General features: G+C 34.1%; 1 protein-coding gene across 1 annotated transcript; it reads left to right on the plus strand.

Annotated features, from left to right (window-relative positions):
• The first annotated feature begins 7,137 nt into the window (after nt 1-7,137).
• Nucleotides 7,138-18,333, plus strand: LOC131160845 (LRR receptor-like serine/threonine-protein kinase GSO1). The gene is made up of 5 exons (XM_058116725.1): nt 7,138-7,279; nt 10,649-11,757; nt 12,965-13,171; nt 17,877-17,938; nt 18,138-18,333. Exons 1-5 carry the CDS (start codon nt 7,138-7,140, stop codon nt 18,331-18,333), a joined length of 1,716 nt encoding a protein of 571 aa, XP_057972708.1.
• The last annotated feature ends 1,738 nt before the right edge of the window (nt 18,334-20,071 follow it).

A 20,071-nucleotide genomic window follows, 5' to 3' on the forward strand; every position in this document is an offset into this window, starting at 1 on the left:
TCTCATGTATTGTCATGCATTTCATGCATTATCTACATTTCATGCATTATCATCCATTGCATGCAGTACCTATATTTCATGTATTACCATACATTTCATGCATTGTCATGCATTTCACGCATTACCATGCATCTTATGCATCGTCATGCATTGCATGCATTACCTACATTTCATGTATTACCATACATCTTATGCATTGCCATGCATTTCCTGTATTACCATACATCTTATGCATTTTCATGCATTTCACACATTGCCATACATTTTATGCATTACCATACATCTTATGCATCGCCTTGCATGTCATGCATTACCCTATATTCACACATTACCACACATCTCATGCATTGCCATGCTTTTGATGTATTTCTAGGCATCTCATGCATTGTCATGCATTTCAGCATTCATTACCATACATCTTATGCATTTCAATATTTTAGCATCACAAAAATAAAAAAATAAAAATGCATACATATAATCACAAGTTAGCAACATACATACATACAGCAGCATATCATTGCATTCTAGCAACACAAGCAGCAATAGAGCACCCTTCACACTTGTCTTGAGCTTTCAAATGATTATTTGACATCCTTGATGGAGAGATTTCATTTGTATGGGGTAACTGACCCCAAGCACACATTGATTTACTTGGAAACTTGGGCAAGTTGACTCAGACACACGTTGATTTATTTTGAACGGGGGAAACAAATCCCAAAGATAGGGGAGGCATTCATTGACATTTAGACTTTACCCCCAAGTGCATTTCCAAATAGAGTAACAACTTTCCAAATTTTACTTTCACATCTTATTACTGGATTGAGGTGGCTGGATCATCGTGACCCTAGGCTCGGATTCTTACATTCGAAGCAAGCCATCATTTTGTCTCATGGCTGGATCATCGTGTCCCTACGGCTCGGATTCTACATTCGAAGCAAGCCCATCATTGTGTCTTATGGCTGGATCATCGTGTCCCCTACGAAGGCTCGATTCTGACATTCGAAGCAGCCATCATTGTGTCTATGGCTGGATAATCGAGTACCTACGGCTCGGATTCTTACATTGGAAGCAAGCCATCATTGTGTCCCATGGCTGGATCATTGTGTCCCTACGGCTCGGATTCTTACATTCGAAGCAAGCCATCATTGTGTCCCATGGCTGGATCATTGTGTCCCTACGGCTCGGATTCTTACATTCGAAGAAAGCCATCATTATGTCCCATGGCTGGATCATCATCGTGTGTCCCTACGGTCTCGGATTCTTACATTCGAAGCAAGCATCATTGTGTCCCATGGCGGGATCATCTCGTTCCTACGGCTCGGATTCTTACATTCGAAGCAAGCCATCTTTGCGTCCATGGCTGGATCATCGTGTCCCTACGGCTCGGATTCTTACATTCGAAGCAAGCCATCATTGTGTCTTATGGCTGGATCATCGTGTGTCCCTACGGCTCGGATTCTTACATTCGAAGCAAGCCATCATTGTGTCCCATGGCTGGATCGTCGTGTCCCTACGGCTCGGATTCTTACATTCGAAGCAAGCCATCATTGTGTCCCATGGCTGGATCCTTGTGTCCCTACGGCTCGGATTCTTACATTCGAAGCAAGCCATCATTGTGTCCCATGGCTGGATCATCGTGTCCCTACGGCTCGGATTCCTACATTCGAAGCAAGCCATCATTGTGTCCCATGGCTGGATCATCGTGTCCCTACGGCTCGGATTCCTACATTCGAAGCAAGCCATCATTGTGTCCCATGGCTTGACCCATCGCGGTCCCACCTTATTGACCCATCGCAGTCCCATTCTTATTAACCCATCGTGGTCCCACCTTATTGACCCTTCTCGATCTCACTCTTATTGATCATTCGCGGTCCCACTTTTATTGACCCTTTGCGGTCCATTCTTATTGACCCTTCGCGATCCACTTCTATTAACCCTTTTGCGGTCTCACTCATGTTGATCCTTTGTTGGGAAGTCACACTTTGATCTCTTTTGATGCATTGGCCTGGTCCAAAATCAGCGTCTATTGTCTTTGCAGGCTTGTTGCCACAAATAACGTAGGAGAGATCTTAGTTTTACTTTGAAGCAACGAATCCTACAAAGAGGGGCAGCTGTAGACACCCCCATTTTTACCCAGGCCCAATATTATTATTATATTACTATTATTATTTTCATTTTTATTTTCATTATTATTACCTTTTTTATTTTTAAATATTATTATTATTATTATTTTTATTAGTATTATTTTTACTCATTATTATTTATTTATTTATTTATTTATTTTATTTATTATTATTATTTTTTGCTATCATTTTTAGTATTTTTTATTATTATTTACATTATTATTTTAGATATTATTTTATCATTATGGTATTATTTTTATTAGTATTATTACTGTTTTGTTATTGTTATTATTATTATTATTATTATTATTATTATTATTATTTATTCTCATTATTATTAATATTATTTATTTACTATTATTATTAGTATTTTTATCTTTATTATTACTATTTTTATTATTATTATTGTTATTTTGCTTATTATTATTATTATTATTATTATTATTTTTCATTAGTATTATTATTATTACTTTTATTTTTATTTCTATTTATATTGCTTATTATTATTTATTATTTTCATTATTATTGACATTATTTTTAATTGTTATTATTATTAGTATTTTTACCTTTACTATTATTTTATTTGTTTAGTTATCTTTGTTATTACTATTATTATTATCATTTTATTATTATTATTATTTTTACCTTATTATTATTATTATTATTTTTATTATTATTATTATTATTATTATTTCCTTATAGTAGTATATATTATTTCCAAGAAGAGAAAAATACCAAAAAATGAAAAAGGTAATATTGTTAGGGTTTCTTTTCAAAAATTATTATAAGGGGGAGCCGGGCGCACACACAGTGGGGGGCCAAGGAAAAAGAAAAAGAAAAGAAAAAATTTTTCTCACAACCCTAGCCATCTCTCCTTCTCTTCCTCTCGTGAAACCAGCCCCCCCCAGATCCTCTACTTCCCTACTCTCTTACCCCCTCACTGCCATAGGTGCATAGCTTCACGAGCAACTCTCCACCAACCGAGAGCTTCCTGCCCAGCCTTCGTTCCAGCAAGCATCAACACAGTTCGGCCATCACACCGGCGCCGTCGCCGACGCCCCCCACTCACCCCTGCTCCATCATCTGCCGCCTCAACAGAGCCTTGTCCATCACTGACCGTCCTCTCTGCAGCAGTCCTCCTTCAACTCGTTCCAGCCAACCGAGCTCCTTTGTCTCTCCGTGAACCAGCAGCAGAACTGTAACACTAGCCAGCCAAAGGCTTCCAGAGCCTCCCGCCATTCTTCGTCACTGCGCAGAGCTTCTCCGGCCACTTCTCATCCCTCCGGTTCCAGCACCCCGAGTCATCCCTGCGGCAATCACCTCAATCCAACGGGCAAACTCTCCTCTCCCACTTTAGTCCGGCGAGCCCCTGCCAGCACAGTAGGCCTCTCGGCCAACACCAGCCGGACCTGCAGCCTTGCTGCCACCGTCTCCGACCCCTTCATGGTAAGCCCCCGGTGAGTCCCTCTGTAAACTCTCTACCCACACACACAGCACTCACACACCACTCACGCACAACACCCACATGCACTGCACTTATAAACAGTGCACACACAATACACATATATTTATTTATGTATTTATTAGCGTTAATATATACACATATATTGGTTTTGTTTGGGGTATTAATACTTAAAGTTTAAATTTTTTTTTATATATATATTTGCATCTATATGTATATATGCTATATTGACCATATTAGTATTATTATTTGTATATTATTGATAGTAATATTATTATGATTTATCATTATTACCACATTGTTTATATATTAATATTAGTAATATTGTTGTATAGTTGGTTCATTATTAGCATTATTATTATATTAAATATATTAGTATTAATATTATATTGTTTATATAGCATCATTGGTGAAATTATTATATAATTAGTTTGTATACTAGTATTTGGTTATATCATTGTTAATTCCTTAGTATAGCTATTAGATGAATTGTGTTAGTGTAAATATTATATTATTTGTACATTATTATTGGTAGTATCAGTACATTGTTCATGTATTATTATTATAAATACAAGTATATTATTTTGTACGTTATTAGTAATATTGTTGCCGATTATTAGCATGTTATTATTATTATTATTATTATATTGGTATGTTATTGTTGTTCCTATTATTCAATGTGTAGTGCTCACGTGATATGTTTAATATGCAGTGACTTAGTTTATTATTTGCATTACGTTATATCGATATGTAATATTATATTGTATGTGTTTCCTTTATTTATTAGGTACATATTTTATCATCGATATATGTTTGTTATTAATTTTTGTAGGTTTATTGTATGTTTATCATCTAGGTGTTTTTGCAGGTGGTATATTTAAGGGTTTTACTTACGTGTAAATTTATTGTACATATTAAATAATAGTATTATTGTTGGATTGTTATTATTATTATTATTATTATTATTATTATTATTATTATTATTATTATTATTCTTTTATTATGTATTCGTTTTGTATTATTGTTAAAGGTTTATATAACTATTGTAATAAAGCTTTTATTATTATTGTGTATTGACATTGTTGGCATATTTATTGTATTATATATTTTTGCATATTTATGTGGTTCTTATTAGTGCCTTATACATTTATATTCATGTTATTATTGATTGCATATTTTAATTGTATACTTAATTTGCAGGCACAATTATTATTGTTATTGCCATATATGTTTATTTGCATATTTATATCATTATCGAACGTACATTTTATTGTATAGCTAGCATATGTCTTGTATTATTATTGTGATTGCTTTATATAATTATTTGCATATTCATGCACATTCTAGTGTATATTAACTTACATATTTTCATATTATTATTGTGTTTCAATTTTAGGTTTTTCTATGTTTCCATATCGTACTTGTATATACTTGCATAATATATTTGTAGTTTGAGTTGTTTCCGTAATCTTGTTTCCATGTTGATATATCATATGCCATTTATTAATTATTTCCATAGTTGAATTATTGTATTCTATGTACGTATCATCCTTACCATTATTAATATTGTTATTACTATTATTATTTATTATTTCTATTATTAGTATTATTATTGTATTTATTATTATTAATATATTATTATTACTATTACTATTGTTATTATTATTATTATTATTATTATTATTATTATTATTATTATTATTATTATTTATTGTTATTATTATTATTATATTATTATTATTATTCTATCTTGAATTATACGTATACTCAATTGTGTTATTTTTAGTGTTTCATATTTATATTAGCATGTTATTATTTTATTATTATGATATTTTTATTATTAACTATTTTCAATTTTAATCCCTATGATTTTATTGCGGGGGTACGAGCTTTCGGGCTTCACGTACCCTAAGCTCTGAGGGATTATATATGTATATATTATCTTTATTTATTTATTTATTTTTCACATTTATTTATAAATTCATAAAATAGGAGTAATTTGAAGAATTATTAGATTAACTTAGGGATAATTTCAAATTAATTAGGTACCGTTCGTAAGAACGGGCGCGTAGGGGGTGCTCATACCTTCCCCTAGCGTAACCGAACTCCCGACCCCAACTCTGGTAATGTAGACCGATTCTACCCCTAACGGGGTAGTAATCATGTGTTCTAACCGCACTAAAGGTTAGTGGCGACTCCTACACCATGTTTTTCCATGAAAACTTAAAATTGGTTTTAATATCGCCGCCCGGGGCACACGCGCTCCCGGGACGCCGCGACAATGAGCATATAGGAATGAGGGATTAGTCAAGTATAATAGTGCAGTCTTCACGCTAAAGTGGCCTGGGCTGTGACTCAGGCAACAAATCAATTTCCTAGTAGCTTCCTCCGCATCATTTGCTGACAAATTACAATAAAAGAGCTGATGAAGATTACCACGTACATACACATGATCTATAAATACAAACTGCTCATCTTTTTCAAATTCAAGTGAAAAAAAATTTTTTTTTTTTATTTAGCCTTTGCCATTTGCATGCATCTATAAGAATGGATGCACACCCAACAACAATTTTGGTGGTTGTTTTGGCGCTGCTTTCTTGGGTTGGGGCAGTGAGTTTCTCTTATGGAAATCCAAATGCCATCCACTGTAGTGCAGAGGAAAGGTCTCGGGCATCCTTCCAACCACCTTTTTTTGTGGGTAGGTAAATATTGTTGCAGGTGGGGAGGAGTTTGATGTGACAACACTACCAGTCATGTTCTCCATATCAACCTCTCCAATCCAATCAACACTACTAATGATCATAATAATAATAATAATAAAAATAATAATAATAATAACAATAATACAGTATGATTTAAGCATTTTTATAAAATTTATATAAAAATAATAATTTATAAAATTGTACATTATCTATAAAGAATAGACTAATAATTTAAAACATTAAAAGCATTTTTATAAAATTTATATAAAAAAATTAAACAAGGAGCAGCTTAATCCATTCATTGCTCAACCACTCTTGACTCTTGAAAAATAATACACTAGTCTATTTAGCTAGACTTGGTCAGTCAATGTTTATTTTCAAAAATAGAATTATTGTATAGAACAATAAACATTTAAGAAAAATATGAGTCCCTTTCTCTCTCTCTCTCTCTCTCTCTCTCTCTCTCTCTCTCTCTTTTTCGCTTTGTTTCCCAACCCCCCCTCCTCCCACTTTTTTTTTTTTGGGTGTCCTAAATCATGCCCAAACTGAAAATCCATGTTTGAAATTAAAATTTTCAGGCAATGAGCATATAGGAATGAGGGATTAGTCCAGTATAACAGTGCAGTCTTCACGCTAAAGTGGCCTGGGCTGTGACTCCGGCAACAAATCAATTTCTTAGTAGCTTCCTCCGCATCATTTGCTGACAAATTACAATAAAAGAGCTGATGAAGATTACCACGTACATACGCATGATCTATAAATACAAACTGCTCATCTTCTTAAAATTCAAGTGAAAAAAAAAAAAGAAGTTTTTTTATTTAGCCTTTGCCGTTTGCATGCATCTATAAGAATGGATGCACACCCAACAGCAATTTTGGTGGTTGTTTTGGTGCTGCTTTCTTGGGTTGGGGCAGTGAGTTTCTCTTATGGAAATCCAAATGCCATCCATTGTAGGGCAGAGGAAAGGGAAGCCCTTCTCGAGTTCAAAAAAGGTCTCGGGGATCCTTCCAAACACCTCTCTTCGTGGGTAGGCAAAGATTGTTGCAGGTGGAGAGGAGTTTGATGTGACAACACTACCAGTCATGTTCTCCATCTCAACCTCTCCAATCCAATCAACACTATTAATGATCTTCATAATAATAATAATAATAATAATAATAATAATAATAATAATAATAATAATAATAATAATAATAATAATAATAGAGTATGATTTAAGCATTTTTATAAAATTTATATAAAAATAATGATTTATAAAATTGTACATTGTCTATAAAGAACAGACTAATAATTTAAAACATTAAAAGCATTTTTATAAAATTTATATAAAAAAATTAAACAAGGAGCAGCTTAATCCATTCATTGCTCAACCACTCTTGACTCTTGAAAACTAATACACTAGTCTATTTTTCTAGACTTGGTCAGTCAACGTTTATTTTCAAAAATAGAATTATTGTATAGAACAATAAACATTTAAGAAAAATATGAGTCTCTTTCTCTCTCTCTCTCTCTCTCTCTCTCTCTCTCTCTCTCTCTCTCTCTTTTTCGCTTTGTTTCCCAACCCCCCCTCCAACTTTTTTTTTTTTTTTTTGGGTGTCCTAAATCATGCCCAAACTGAAAATCCATGTTTGAAATTAAAATTTTCAGGGAATGAGCATATAGGAATGAGGGATTAGTCCAGTATAACAGTGCAGTCTTCACGCTAAAGTGGCCTGGGCTGTGACTCCAACAACAAATCAATTTCTTAGTAGCTTCCTCCGCATCATTTGCTGACAAATTACGATAAAAGAGCTGATGAAGATTACCACGTACATATGCATGATCTATAAATACAAACTGCTCATCTTTTTCAAATTCAAGGGAAAAAAAAAAGTATTTTTTTTATTTAGCCTTTGCCGTTTGCATGCATCTATAAGAATGGATGCACACCCAACAACAATTTTGGTGGTTGTTTTGGTGCTGCTTTCTTGGGTTGGGGCAGTGAGTTTCTCTTATGGAAATCCAAATGCCATCCATTGTAGGGCAGAGGAAAGGGAAGCCCTTCTCGAGTTCCAAAAAGGTCTCGGGGATCCTTCCAACCACCTCTTTTCGTGGGTAGGCAAAGATTGTTGCAGGTGGAGAGGAGTTTGATGTGACAACACTACTAGTCATGTTCTCCATCTCAGCCTCTCCAATCCAATCAACACTATTAATGATCTTCATAATAATAATAATAATAATAATAATACAGTATGATTTAACCATTTTTATAAAATTTATATAAAAATAATAATTGATAAAATTGTACATTATCTATAAAGAATAGACTAATAATTTAAAACATTAAAAGCATTTTTATAAAATTTATATAAAAAAATTAAACGGGAGCAGCTTAATCCATTCATTGCTCAACCACTTTTGACTCTTGAAAAATAATACACTAGTCTATTTAGCTAGACTTGGTCAGTCAATGTTTATTTTCTAAAATAGAATTATTGTATAGAACAATAAACATTTAAGAAAAATATGAGTCTCTTTCTCTCTCTCTCTATCTCTTTTTTTTTCGTTTTGTTTCCCAACACCCCCTCCTCCCACTTTTTTTTTTTTTTTTTGGTTTTGGGTGTCCTAAATCATGCCCAAACTGAAAATCCATGTTTGAAATTAAAATTTTCAAGCAATGAGCATATAGGAATGAGGGATTAGTCCGGTATAACAGGGCTGTCTTCACGCTAAAGTGGCCTGGGCTATGACTCTGGCAACAAATCAATTTCTTAGTAGCTTCCTCTGCATCATTTGCTGACAAATTACAATAAAAGAGCTGATGAAGATTACCACGTACATACGCATGATCTATAAATACAAACTGCTCATCTTTTTCAAATTCAAGTGAAAAAAAATTTGTTTTTTTATTTAGCCTTTGCCGTTTGCATGCATCTATAAGAATGGATGCACACCGAACAACAATTTTGGTGGTTGTTTTGGTGCTGCTTTCTTGGATTGGGGCAGTGAGTTTCTCTTATGAAAATCCAAATGTCATCCATTGTAGGGCAGAGGAAAGGGAAGCCCTTCTCGAGTTGAAAAAATGTCTCGGGGATCCTTCCAACCACCTCTCTGTGTGGGTAGGTAAAGATTGTTGCAGGTGGAGAGGAGTTTGATGTGACAACACTGCTAGTCATGTTCTCCATCGCAACCTCTTCAATCCAATCAACACTATTAATGATCTTCATAATAATAATAATAATAATAATAATAATAATAATAATAATAATAGAGTATGATTTAAGCATTTTTATAAAATTTATATAAAAATAATAATTTATAAAATTGTACATTATCTATAAAGAATAGACTAATAATTTAAAACATTAAAAGCATTTTTATAAAATTTTTATAAAAAAATTAAACAAGGAGCAACTTAATCCATTCATTGCTCAACCCCTCTTGACTCTTGAAAAATAATACACTAGTCTATTTACCTAGACTTGGTCAGTCAATGTTTATTTTCAAAAATAGAATTATTGTATAGAACAATAAACATTTAAGAAAAATATGAGTCTCTTTCTCTTTCTCTCTCTCTCTCTCTCTCTCTCTCTCTCTCTCTTTTCGCTTTGTTTCCCAACCCCCCCTCCTCCAACTTTTTTTTTATTTTTTTTATTTTGGGTGTCCTAAATCATGCCCAAACTGAAAATCCCATGTTTGAAACTAAAATTTTCAGGCAATGAGCATATAGGAATGGGGGATTAGTCTAGTATAACAGTGCAGTCTTCACGCTAAAGTGGCCTGGGCTGTGACTCCGGCAACAAATCAATTTCTTAGTAGCTTCCTCCGCATCATTTGCTGACAAATTACAATAAAAGAGCCGATGACGATTACCACATACATACGCATGATCTATAAATACAAACTACTCATCTTCTTCAAATTCAAGTGAAAAAAAAAAAAAAGAAGTTTTTTATTTAGCCTTTGCCGTTTGCATGCATATATAAGAATGGATGCACACCCAACAACAATTTTGGTGGTTGTTTTGGTGTTGCTTTCTTGGGTTGGGGCAGTGAGTTTCTCTTATGGAAATCCAGATACCATCCATTGTAGGGCAGAGGAAATGGAAGCCCTTCTCGAGTTCAAAAAAGGTCTCGGAGATCCTTCCAACCACCTCTCTTCGTGGGTAGGCAAAGATTGTTGCAGGTGGAGAGGAGTTTGATGTGACAACACTACCAATCATGTTCTCCATCTCAACCTGTCCAATCCAATCTACACTATTAATGATCTTCATATTTATGATTTTTACGATTATGGTTCTCGTTTCAATGCTTTCATGAGGTCGAGGTTGGGTGGGAACATAAGTGGTTCATTGGTGCAGTTGAAGCATCTCTGGCACTAAGACTTTAGTCGCAATGATTTTCGAAAGCTTAAAATTCCTGATTTCTTTGGTTCCCTCGCCTCTCTCACATATCTTAATCTGTCTTTGATAGGATTTGGTGGCTCTATTCCACCTCAGATTGGGAATATTTCAAGTTTGCATTATCTTGATCTTGGCCACAAATCTTATGTTGAAAATTATAATGATTTGTACGTTTCGTCAGATGATGTAAGATGGATTTCTCATCTCATCTCAATTGAGTTTCTAGACATGAGTTATGTGGATCTCAACCAGGCATCCAGTAATTGGCTACTGGTGATGAGTATGCTCCCTTCCTTATCCACTTTACACTTGTTTAATTGTTTGCTGGGCAACACTCTTCCACTTTCTCATGTCAATTTTTCTTCTCTTTCCACCCTTGATCTCTCAAGTAACCTCTTTGATTCTTCAATATTTGGCTGCCTCTATGGTCTTCCTTCTCTTCTTTTACTCAGTCTGAGGGACTCCTATTTCCTAGGGGGTTCAATCTGTGTCTCTCTCCAAAACATGACAACACTTCAAATGCTTGATCTTTCTTATTGTGAGCTCAACTTCATAGTACCAGAATGGCTGTATGGCATGACTAACCTTCAAAGCCTCAATTTTTTAGGGAACAAGTTTCGAGGTTCAATTTCAAGTGCCATTGACAATCTTACGTCACTCACAGAACTCCATCTATATGAAAATGACCTTGAAGGAAGAATCCCAAGATCCATGGGAAATCTTTGTAGTTTAAGAGTTTTAGATTTGTCATGGAACCAACTCAATGGAGATATATTTGAATTTTTGGGACATAATTCATGCATCCAGGAGACACTGGAGTCTTTGAATTTAAGTGGAAATCACCTATCAGACCAATTGTTCAATCAGTTAGCAAAATTTAAAACTTTGTCCAATCTTGATATTTCTGTCAACTCCATTTCTGGTCCAATTCCTATGTCTATAAGGAAATTGTCATCGTTAAGGGACTTGGATACTTCTTCCAACTTTTTCAACGGGAGTATTCCAGAAAGTCTTGGGAGTTTCTCAAAATTAGAAACACTGGACATCAGTAACAATTCCTTACAGGGCACCATTTCAGAAGTGCACTTGGCAAATCTGACGAGGCTAAATTTTTTTTATGCTAATCAATTAAATCAGTTGGCCTTACAAGTGAGTCGCAACTGGATTCCATCATTTCAACTCCTTCACTTTTCAATGATCTCAAGCCACGTGGGGCCTCAATTTCCTAGATGGCTGAAAACGCAGAAGAATCTCAGGCAGTTAGAACTACACAATGCATCAATATCAGATGTCATCCCCGCTTGGTTGTCTAGCCTATCTCAGATCTCTTATTTGGATTTATCGCAGAATCAGATCCAAAGCACATTGCCACCTATGTCTTCTACTTTATATTATTTAAATCTTTCCAAAAATTTCTTAAATGGATCCATTACTACCCACCTGTGCAGATGGAAAGTGAAGGAAATGAATTTGAGATATATAGATCTATCAAGAAATCTTTTCTCAAGAGAACTTCCTGATTGATGGATGAGTTTGAAAAAGTTAGGGGTCTTAAGATTGGACAACAATAATTTCAAAGGAAATATGCCAAGCTCCATGAGTTCTCTAACATCTCTTGAGTATTTACAGTTGGGCAGAAACAACCTTTCTAGGAAAATACCTACGGTATTTCAAAATTTTAATAAATTAATAGTTTTGGAACTTGGGAATAATAAATTTTCTGGAAGCATACCATTGTGGATGGGGAAAAGCTTTCCTGGGCTAAGACTCCTTCGCCTCTGTTCAAATATGTTGAGTGGTAGTATTCCGCCCAAGCTCTATCTTCTCAAATTTCTTCAAATCCTGGACCTTGCACATAACAACATTTGAAGAACCATTCCAAAATGTTTTGGTGACTTCAACGCAATGGTCAACAAGCCAAATAAAGATTCATGGAACTTTGCATTTGATATTTCTAGTAGTGTTGGGTTGACCTTCATAGATAACATACTGCTAGTAATAAAAGATCAGGAGTATGAATATAGTAGTTCAATCCTTCCATTGGCGACAAGCATGGACCTTTCATGCAACAACTTATACGGAGAGATCCCTACAGAGTTGACTCGTCTCCAAGGTTTGATATCCTTAAACTTGTCTATGAATAAATTTCACGGAATGATCCCTAAGAAGATTGGTAGCATGACACAATTGGAGTCTTTTGATTTATCAATGAACCAACTTTTAGGTGAAATTCCAAGAGGTATATCAAATTTGACATTCTTGCATATTTTAAACTTGTCATATAACAACTTGTCAGGTAGAATTCCTTTTGAGCACCCAAATCCAATCCTTTAGTCCACGCAGTTTCATTGGCAATCATGACCTCTGTGGCCCTCCACTTGCATATAATTATACCAAAAATGATGATCATGCGGTTCCAATACCAAATGGTGGCATGGAGGGGGAGCATGATATATGGATTGACATGAAGTGGTTTTATATGGGCTTGCCATTTGGATTTGTGGTGGGTTTTTGGGTAGTTTTGGGTCCTTTAGCATTTAGCAAGACTTTCAAATTGACCTATTTTCAGTACTTGGATGACTTGAAATACAAAGTATTCAGATTTTTCCTTTGAGTCAATGTAATTCGTAAGTCCATGTTTCAATAGTTAATAAAACAACACAAGGTTTGATGGGTTGTCTTTATAATTTTGCCGACATTATGTTTTTCTTACAATTTTGCAGACTTCTATTTACAAATTAAAAGTCTGTGTACAACTAAAAAATTGGCCTTACATGTTGGATTTAAGGGAATGATCTTATTGATCTAGTGTTTACCCCTATATATAGAAAATATATAAAATGTCTTTATAAAATGCACGTGTTATTAATTTGTTTATTTTCTCTACCAACGATGACAAATAAGTATCTCTAGTCCTCATTTTCTAAAATCACTTTTTTTTTTCCCATTATACCAAGAATTTCTATTTAGCGCTGCATTATAATGGGTGTGGCATGCCATATTAAAGAGCGAAAAAAAAAAAAAAATGTCATTGTTGAAAAATTTTGGCATCAAACATTTTCTCTTTTTTTAATATTGAATACAATGATATGATTTCGCAACTATTAGACCCTTTGATTTCAAAACAAGACAATGGACACAGGGATATAGTTTGAGTTTAATTTTTTTATTTTTGAAAAATTTGTGATTTTCTAGGAAGGTTAATGAATTATGCAAATAATAGTCACTGCAGGGGATTAGATTCTCTATTCACTGCAAGTAGCTCAATGCAAATTTTCCTGTTTTTTTTTTCTTCCCTAAATTAACCTAAATATGTCTATAACACCATTCAATAACTGCTACTGAGCATAATAATAATTGAGCACCTACACATTTAATAATAATAATAATAATAATAATAATAATAATAATAATAATGGAGTATAATTTTGACAAACATAAAATTAATTAGAATATTAAATTTCTTATGAGATTGAACTAAGTTAAATAACTGTTTTAATGAATTTACCTTTCCTAAAAAAAACTATAAACCAAACAAATTGTTTTCATAATTATCCTACTTTGTTAAATTTTATATTATCTATAAAGAATAGACTAATAATTTAAAAGATTAAAAACATTATTATGAATTTTTTTTTTAAAAAAAAAAAAGCAAAGAAGACATGAATCTATTCATTGCTTAACCACTTTTGACTCATGAAAAATAATACACTAGTCTAATTATACAACATAAATGACGGATAAGATTTTCTACTTAGCGAGACTTGGTCAGTCAATGTTTATTTTCAAAAATAGAATTATTGTATAGAACAATTTGATAACTAGTTTACATTTAAAAAAAAAAAAAGGCTAGCTATTAATATAACATAAAAAATAACAAAAATATTCTTATGAATTTACAATAAAGAATAGATAAAAGTAACAGATGCCAAATATTACTTTCGAAATATCTCTATTACTTTCTCATATTTATTTCATGTTGGATGAAATTTGATGTGAGCAAGAAAAATGGAAAAATCAATCCAAACCAAGCCAAAATGCCAGTTAATAATTTTTTAGCTTAGAATTTTAATTTTTTTTAGCTAATTGTTCGATTTCAATTTGACTCATATAGTAACAATGGTTAATCGAGTTAGATTGACATATAACAAATTTATGTAGAATATTTATTAGATAACTATATTAATACTTGAGTTTAATGTTTAAATTTTAAAATTGACACCCCAATTAAAATATATAGCAGAAAAAAATTGATGGTACCCTAAATTTTAATTAAATTGGATCTTATGGTTTGATTCAATTAATTATATATTTATTTAAAAACTATTAAATTGAATATCAACTAACAATTTGAATTGATTCCATCTCAATTATATATGTAAACATCATGATCAAATGACGATTATGTGTAGAGCAATTAATAAATGTTAAGCAACAAAGTGTGAAACACGAACCACGTAAGAAATTCAAGCGAAAAAACTTTAATTTATGCTTGTCCACGAATGGAAAGAATTGAAAAAAAAAAAAATTTCATGAGAATTGGTAGGCCTCGCAAAATGGATCATGACCCGTCTGGTCACTCGGACTAGCTCGTCTAAAACGGGCCTGAGTTTAAAGAAGCCAACCCTTTTAATAATTGGACGGGTCACAAGTCAACCCGTTTATAAATGGGTTCAGCCAGGTTTGGGCGGGTCACCCGGCAAGTGACTCGTTAATTTGGATCCTTAGTGCTTCACAGTCACACACACTTTAGAGATTCAGCCTTCAAACTTCAGTCAACATAAGAAAACCCTAAGGGCCCCTAACCCGCGCCGCGGCTCTCCTCATCTTTGACCTCTCAGCTCTCACTCTCTCAAATCTCAATCCTCTCCTCTCCTCTCCAGAGTCTCCTCTCCTCTGGTGCACAGCTACGTGTCGGACCTGTCGGTGTTGTGAGCCTACAAATGATCCACTCCACACCTTGAGCAGCTCGAGTTGTCATCTCCTCTAGGCTCCATGAACCATAGCCACAGGCATCAGTCATCCCTAGCTCCATAGACCACTTGAGTCCACACCTCCAGCCTCCAGTTGCTCCACGGTAAGATTAAGCTCCCTCAGACCTCACGGATCAAGCTCTTTCACGATCCATAGACGCAGAGGACTAGAGGTGGAGCCGCGGAGGTGAGTTGCAATTTTTTTTATCTTTTAGGTTCTCTGTTACTGGCTTGTTGGGTTTCATGGATTTGTGATGAATAAATAGTAGATAAATAAAATAAATTAAGAAAACAAGAAGGATCCCTACCATGTTCAGAAGCTAAGTTGAATGAAAATTACAAGTAATAACAAAAGACATCTCTATAATAATGTTTCATGTGTTTCCCCTATAGAAAATAAAAGAATAATTAGTTGGATTTATGTTTACATGTGAAAATTTGATTGATTGCAAATCTACTTGGATTTATGTTTACATGTATGTTTTGTGGAAAAACATTAGTGTTAGAGAAAGAAGGTGGTGAATGGTGAGGACTTGAGGTGGTTCTTTTAGGAAAAACCTGCTTATAGGAAAATGCATATTTGTGTTTGTTGCATAAATATTTTCATTATTTTTTTTTATTTTACTATTTTCTGGAGTCTTAACAATTTTTCTTTGATAGGGAATTAGTCTGGAGCGAAAGCCCAAGACATCCAACATATCCAAAAAATTATTCTTTGTTAGTGAGAATACAAATTGCAAATAATTGACACCATAAACTTGGATTTTGATGATGAGTGTAATATTACTCCATCTACAGATAAATCTAAAAAGAAAAGTTTTTTTATCAATGAAGGCACTAGAAAAAAGAGACAACGTAGAAAGACATCAGCTGCTTGGGACGAATTCTATTTGTTACCTATAGATGTTGATGGAAAACAGAAGGCAAAATGTAAAAAATATGGGGCTGAATATGTTGTCGCGACATCCCGGAGTGCGGGTACCTCAAGGAGGCGAAATGAAAAAATATGTTTTAATATTTGCAGAGAAAAGTTAGAATGGACTCGCCACTAAATTTTTAGTGTTGTTAGAACACTTAATTACTACCCCGTTAAGGATAGAATTGGTCTGCGTTTCAAAAACTGGGATCGGGAGTTCAGTTACACAAGGGGAAAGTACGAACACCCCCTATGCGCTTGTTCTTATGAACAGTACCTAATTAATTATGAAATTATCTCTAAGTAAATTTAAAAAATCTTTTAGATTACTCCTTTTGTGAATTTACAAATACACATGCAAAATAAATAAATAAACAAACAAATTATAAAAAAATATTTGTAATACATATATATATATATATATATATATATTCCCTCATAACCGAGGTACCTAAAGCTTAATAAGCTCATACCCTTTTTAATTGCAATCATAGGAATAAAAATCAAGAAAATATTTAAAAAAATACACTCCCAAATTTTGAAATTGTATAAAAAAATTTTATAGGAAAATATTAGTATGGGAGGTTTTAATATATATTAATAGGATAATAAGTTAAGATATTAAACTATCACAATGTATATAATATTAATAATAACACATATCTAATAAAATATTACAAATATCCAAATAGGTAATAAAATACTATATATAATACAATACTAAAGATACTATAAAAAGTAATACCTTATATATTAAATCATGAAACACGTACAACTAAAAATATATATATATATATATATATATATATATATTGTTTAACATAATCAACAATTATTCGTAACAACATAAACAATATAAACCCTAAATATGGACATGTATACATTGAAATTAGTAACAACAATAAAAAACATAAAAACTCTATATAATACATACAAATATGACAATAACAAAAGCTTTAACAATAATATACAACAATAATCATGGCAATAATAATACAACAATAATAAGGCAAAAACTCTATATACTAAAATACATAACCTAAACACAATGATAATATAACTGCAACCTTCTCCACCAAAACTCACCACCACACACCACAGAACTCTGTTGTCCAAATAGCAAAAATTAGTCCTTTAAAGCATAAAACACAATTTCACCAGCACCTGTAATCACCATACCTCAAAAAACGTTTCCATGGCCAGAAACTCAAAAGCAAACGACTAGAATACAATGGATGTCAAAAAGGGAGCAAAGCAAACACATGAAATCATCAAGAAATTATGTGACACCCTGAAAAATGAGATTTTGACATTAACAGCGTGAGGATGGAAAAGTAAAGAAAGTGAGGGCCGTGAGAGTGGTGCTATGTGCGTGCACTAGGTGCTCGTGTGTTGTGTGTGTGTGTTCTGTGTATAGGTGTGTGTGTGTGGCTGTTCGTGGGCTCCGTGCGTGTGTGTGTGTGTGGGTGTGTGTGTTTGTTTGTTTATTGTGTGCAGGAGACTATCGTGAGGGAATGGCAGAGTGAATGGAGCAGGGAGAAGAAGACTTCCCCAGCGGCGTGAGTGTGATGGATCTGCAGTGGGTCGCCGAAGCTACTGGCGGCTGTGTACGTGGTCGGAGTAGCTAAAGCAGGTGGCAGCGGTTGGCAGCAAAAGTTGGAGGATGGCTCGAGTCTGTTGTTTGCTGCTGTTAGGTGGCTCACAGCGAGGACGACAGGGCTGCGAGTTCGCATCATGATTGGTTGCAGGGAACGTGGGCGAAAGGTTGATGCTTGATTGGTGCTGCTGGCAGGCTATTGTGTTCGTGAACTGAGGGCTACCAGAGCGCTGGTTGTGTAAGGATGCATAGAGAGAGTGAGGGAAGATGAGGAGCAGTCGTGGGGCTGCGTGTGTGAACCAGAGAGGAGTAAAGTGAGAGGGTGAGAACTGAGGGAGGAGCGAAAGAGCCGAGAGAGGGAAAGGTGGGATTTTTCTTTGCCTCCTCCTCTTGTTGTCCACTGTAGCAACCTATTTATAGGCTGCCTTGAGACCCTAAAAAAAACCTAGCGCCTTTCACAATAGCTGTATGTGCCATGCAATCCTCTAGCCCATTTTGAACATTGAATTTTTGCCGAAAAAGATGACCTTTAATTTCTAGAAATATAGACGACCTAAACTCAATTGACTCAAAAATAAGAAGGACTTGATTTAAAGGACTCGAAAATAAATAAAAGACTCAATTTGACAACCCAAGTTAAATATAAATCGGGATTTAATTTAAAAAGGAATTCAATTTTAAATAAAAAGTAAGTTGACTTTAAAACACCCAGGAATCGATTTAAGAACTGTGACTCATTTTAAAATAACTGGACTCAACTAAAACACTCATACTCAATTAAAAAAAAAAATTCTAGGATTCTTTAAAAATAACTAAACTCAATTAAAACACCGAAACTCTTTTTTTTTTTTTTTAATATCGGGACTCATTTGAAAATAACACTGGGACTCAATTAAGAAAAAAAACCCAATTAGAAATAACCGGGACTCCAATTTTGAAATAAAATGGGACTCTATTTGGAAATAAACTGAGACTCAATCAGATCCTTCCATTCACCGGAATATAAGGTCAACTTCATAGCATGCCGGGTCTTCTCAGAATGACCTGGGTAAAATTAGGGCGTTTACAGCTACCCCTCTTTGTAGGCTTTGTTGTTTCAATGTAACAGTAGGAGTTCCCCTACATTATTTATAGCAACAAGCCTACAAAGATAAAAGACACTTATTTTAACTAGGTCAAACAATTGCCTAAAGCTTTTAGATCAACCAGATATAGTTTGCTTCTACCAACAAGGGATGAGAAATTTTAAATTGGGAAAAATGGGAATGTGGCACAATTCTCTAGGAAGTTAGTGGATAGAATTGCTGAAAAGTGGTTACACCATTGGGGATAATCAATCAAGTGTAAGATCCCGAGTATTCAGGTGTAGGGTCCTGAGTTTTTGAAAAATGGTTACTCCATTAGGAATGATCAATCGAGTGTAAGATCCCGAGTATTCAGGTGTAGGGTCCTGAGTCTTTGAAAAATGGTTACTCCATTAGGAATGATCAATCGGGTGTAAAATTGCGAGTATTTAGGTGTAGGGTGTAACAACCTGCTATTAAAATGGGTTTTATTTTTTATTTTTTAATTGCTATGACATTTAAAATGCTCTGATACCATACTGTATTAAACCCAATCATCAACCTAAGTAGTAAGAAGCAAGAATCAAATAAACATAACCATATATAATTATATACAATACCAGAGTGCTAAATTGTTTCCCAAAATACACATATATGTCCGTTTTCCATAATACCCTCAACTAGTTAAGACTATACAAAAACACTCTAAAAAATACTCACACTATTGTCAGAGCAATACCGAGGCCCCTCTATCCACGAGCCTGATCTGCTCACCGACCTGGATCACCTGAAAAATGTTAAAGTAATTGGGATGAGTCAACGCTTAGTAAGACGAAATATGCTGTTGCTAGTG

This window comes from Malania oleifera, chromosome 7 (genome assembly GCF_029873635.1).
Source record: "Malania oleifera isolate guangnan ecotype guangnan chromosome 7, ASM2987363v1, whole genome shotgun sequence".
Lineage (NCBI taxonomy): Eukaryota > Viridiplantae > Streptophyta > Magnoliopsida > Santalales > Ximeniaceae > Malania > Malania oleifera.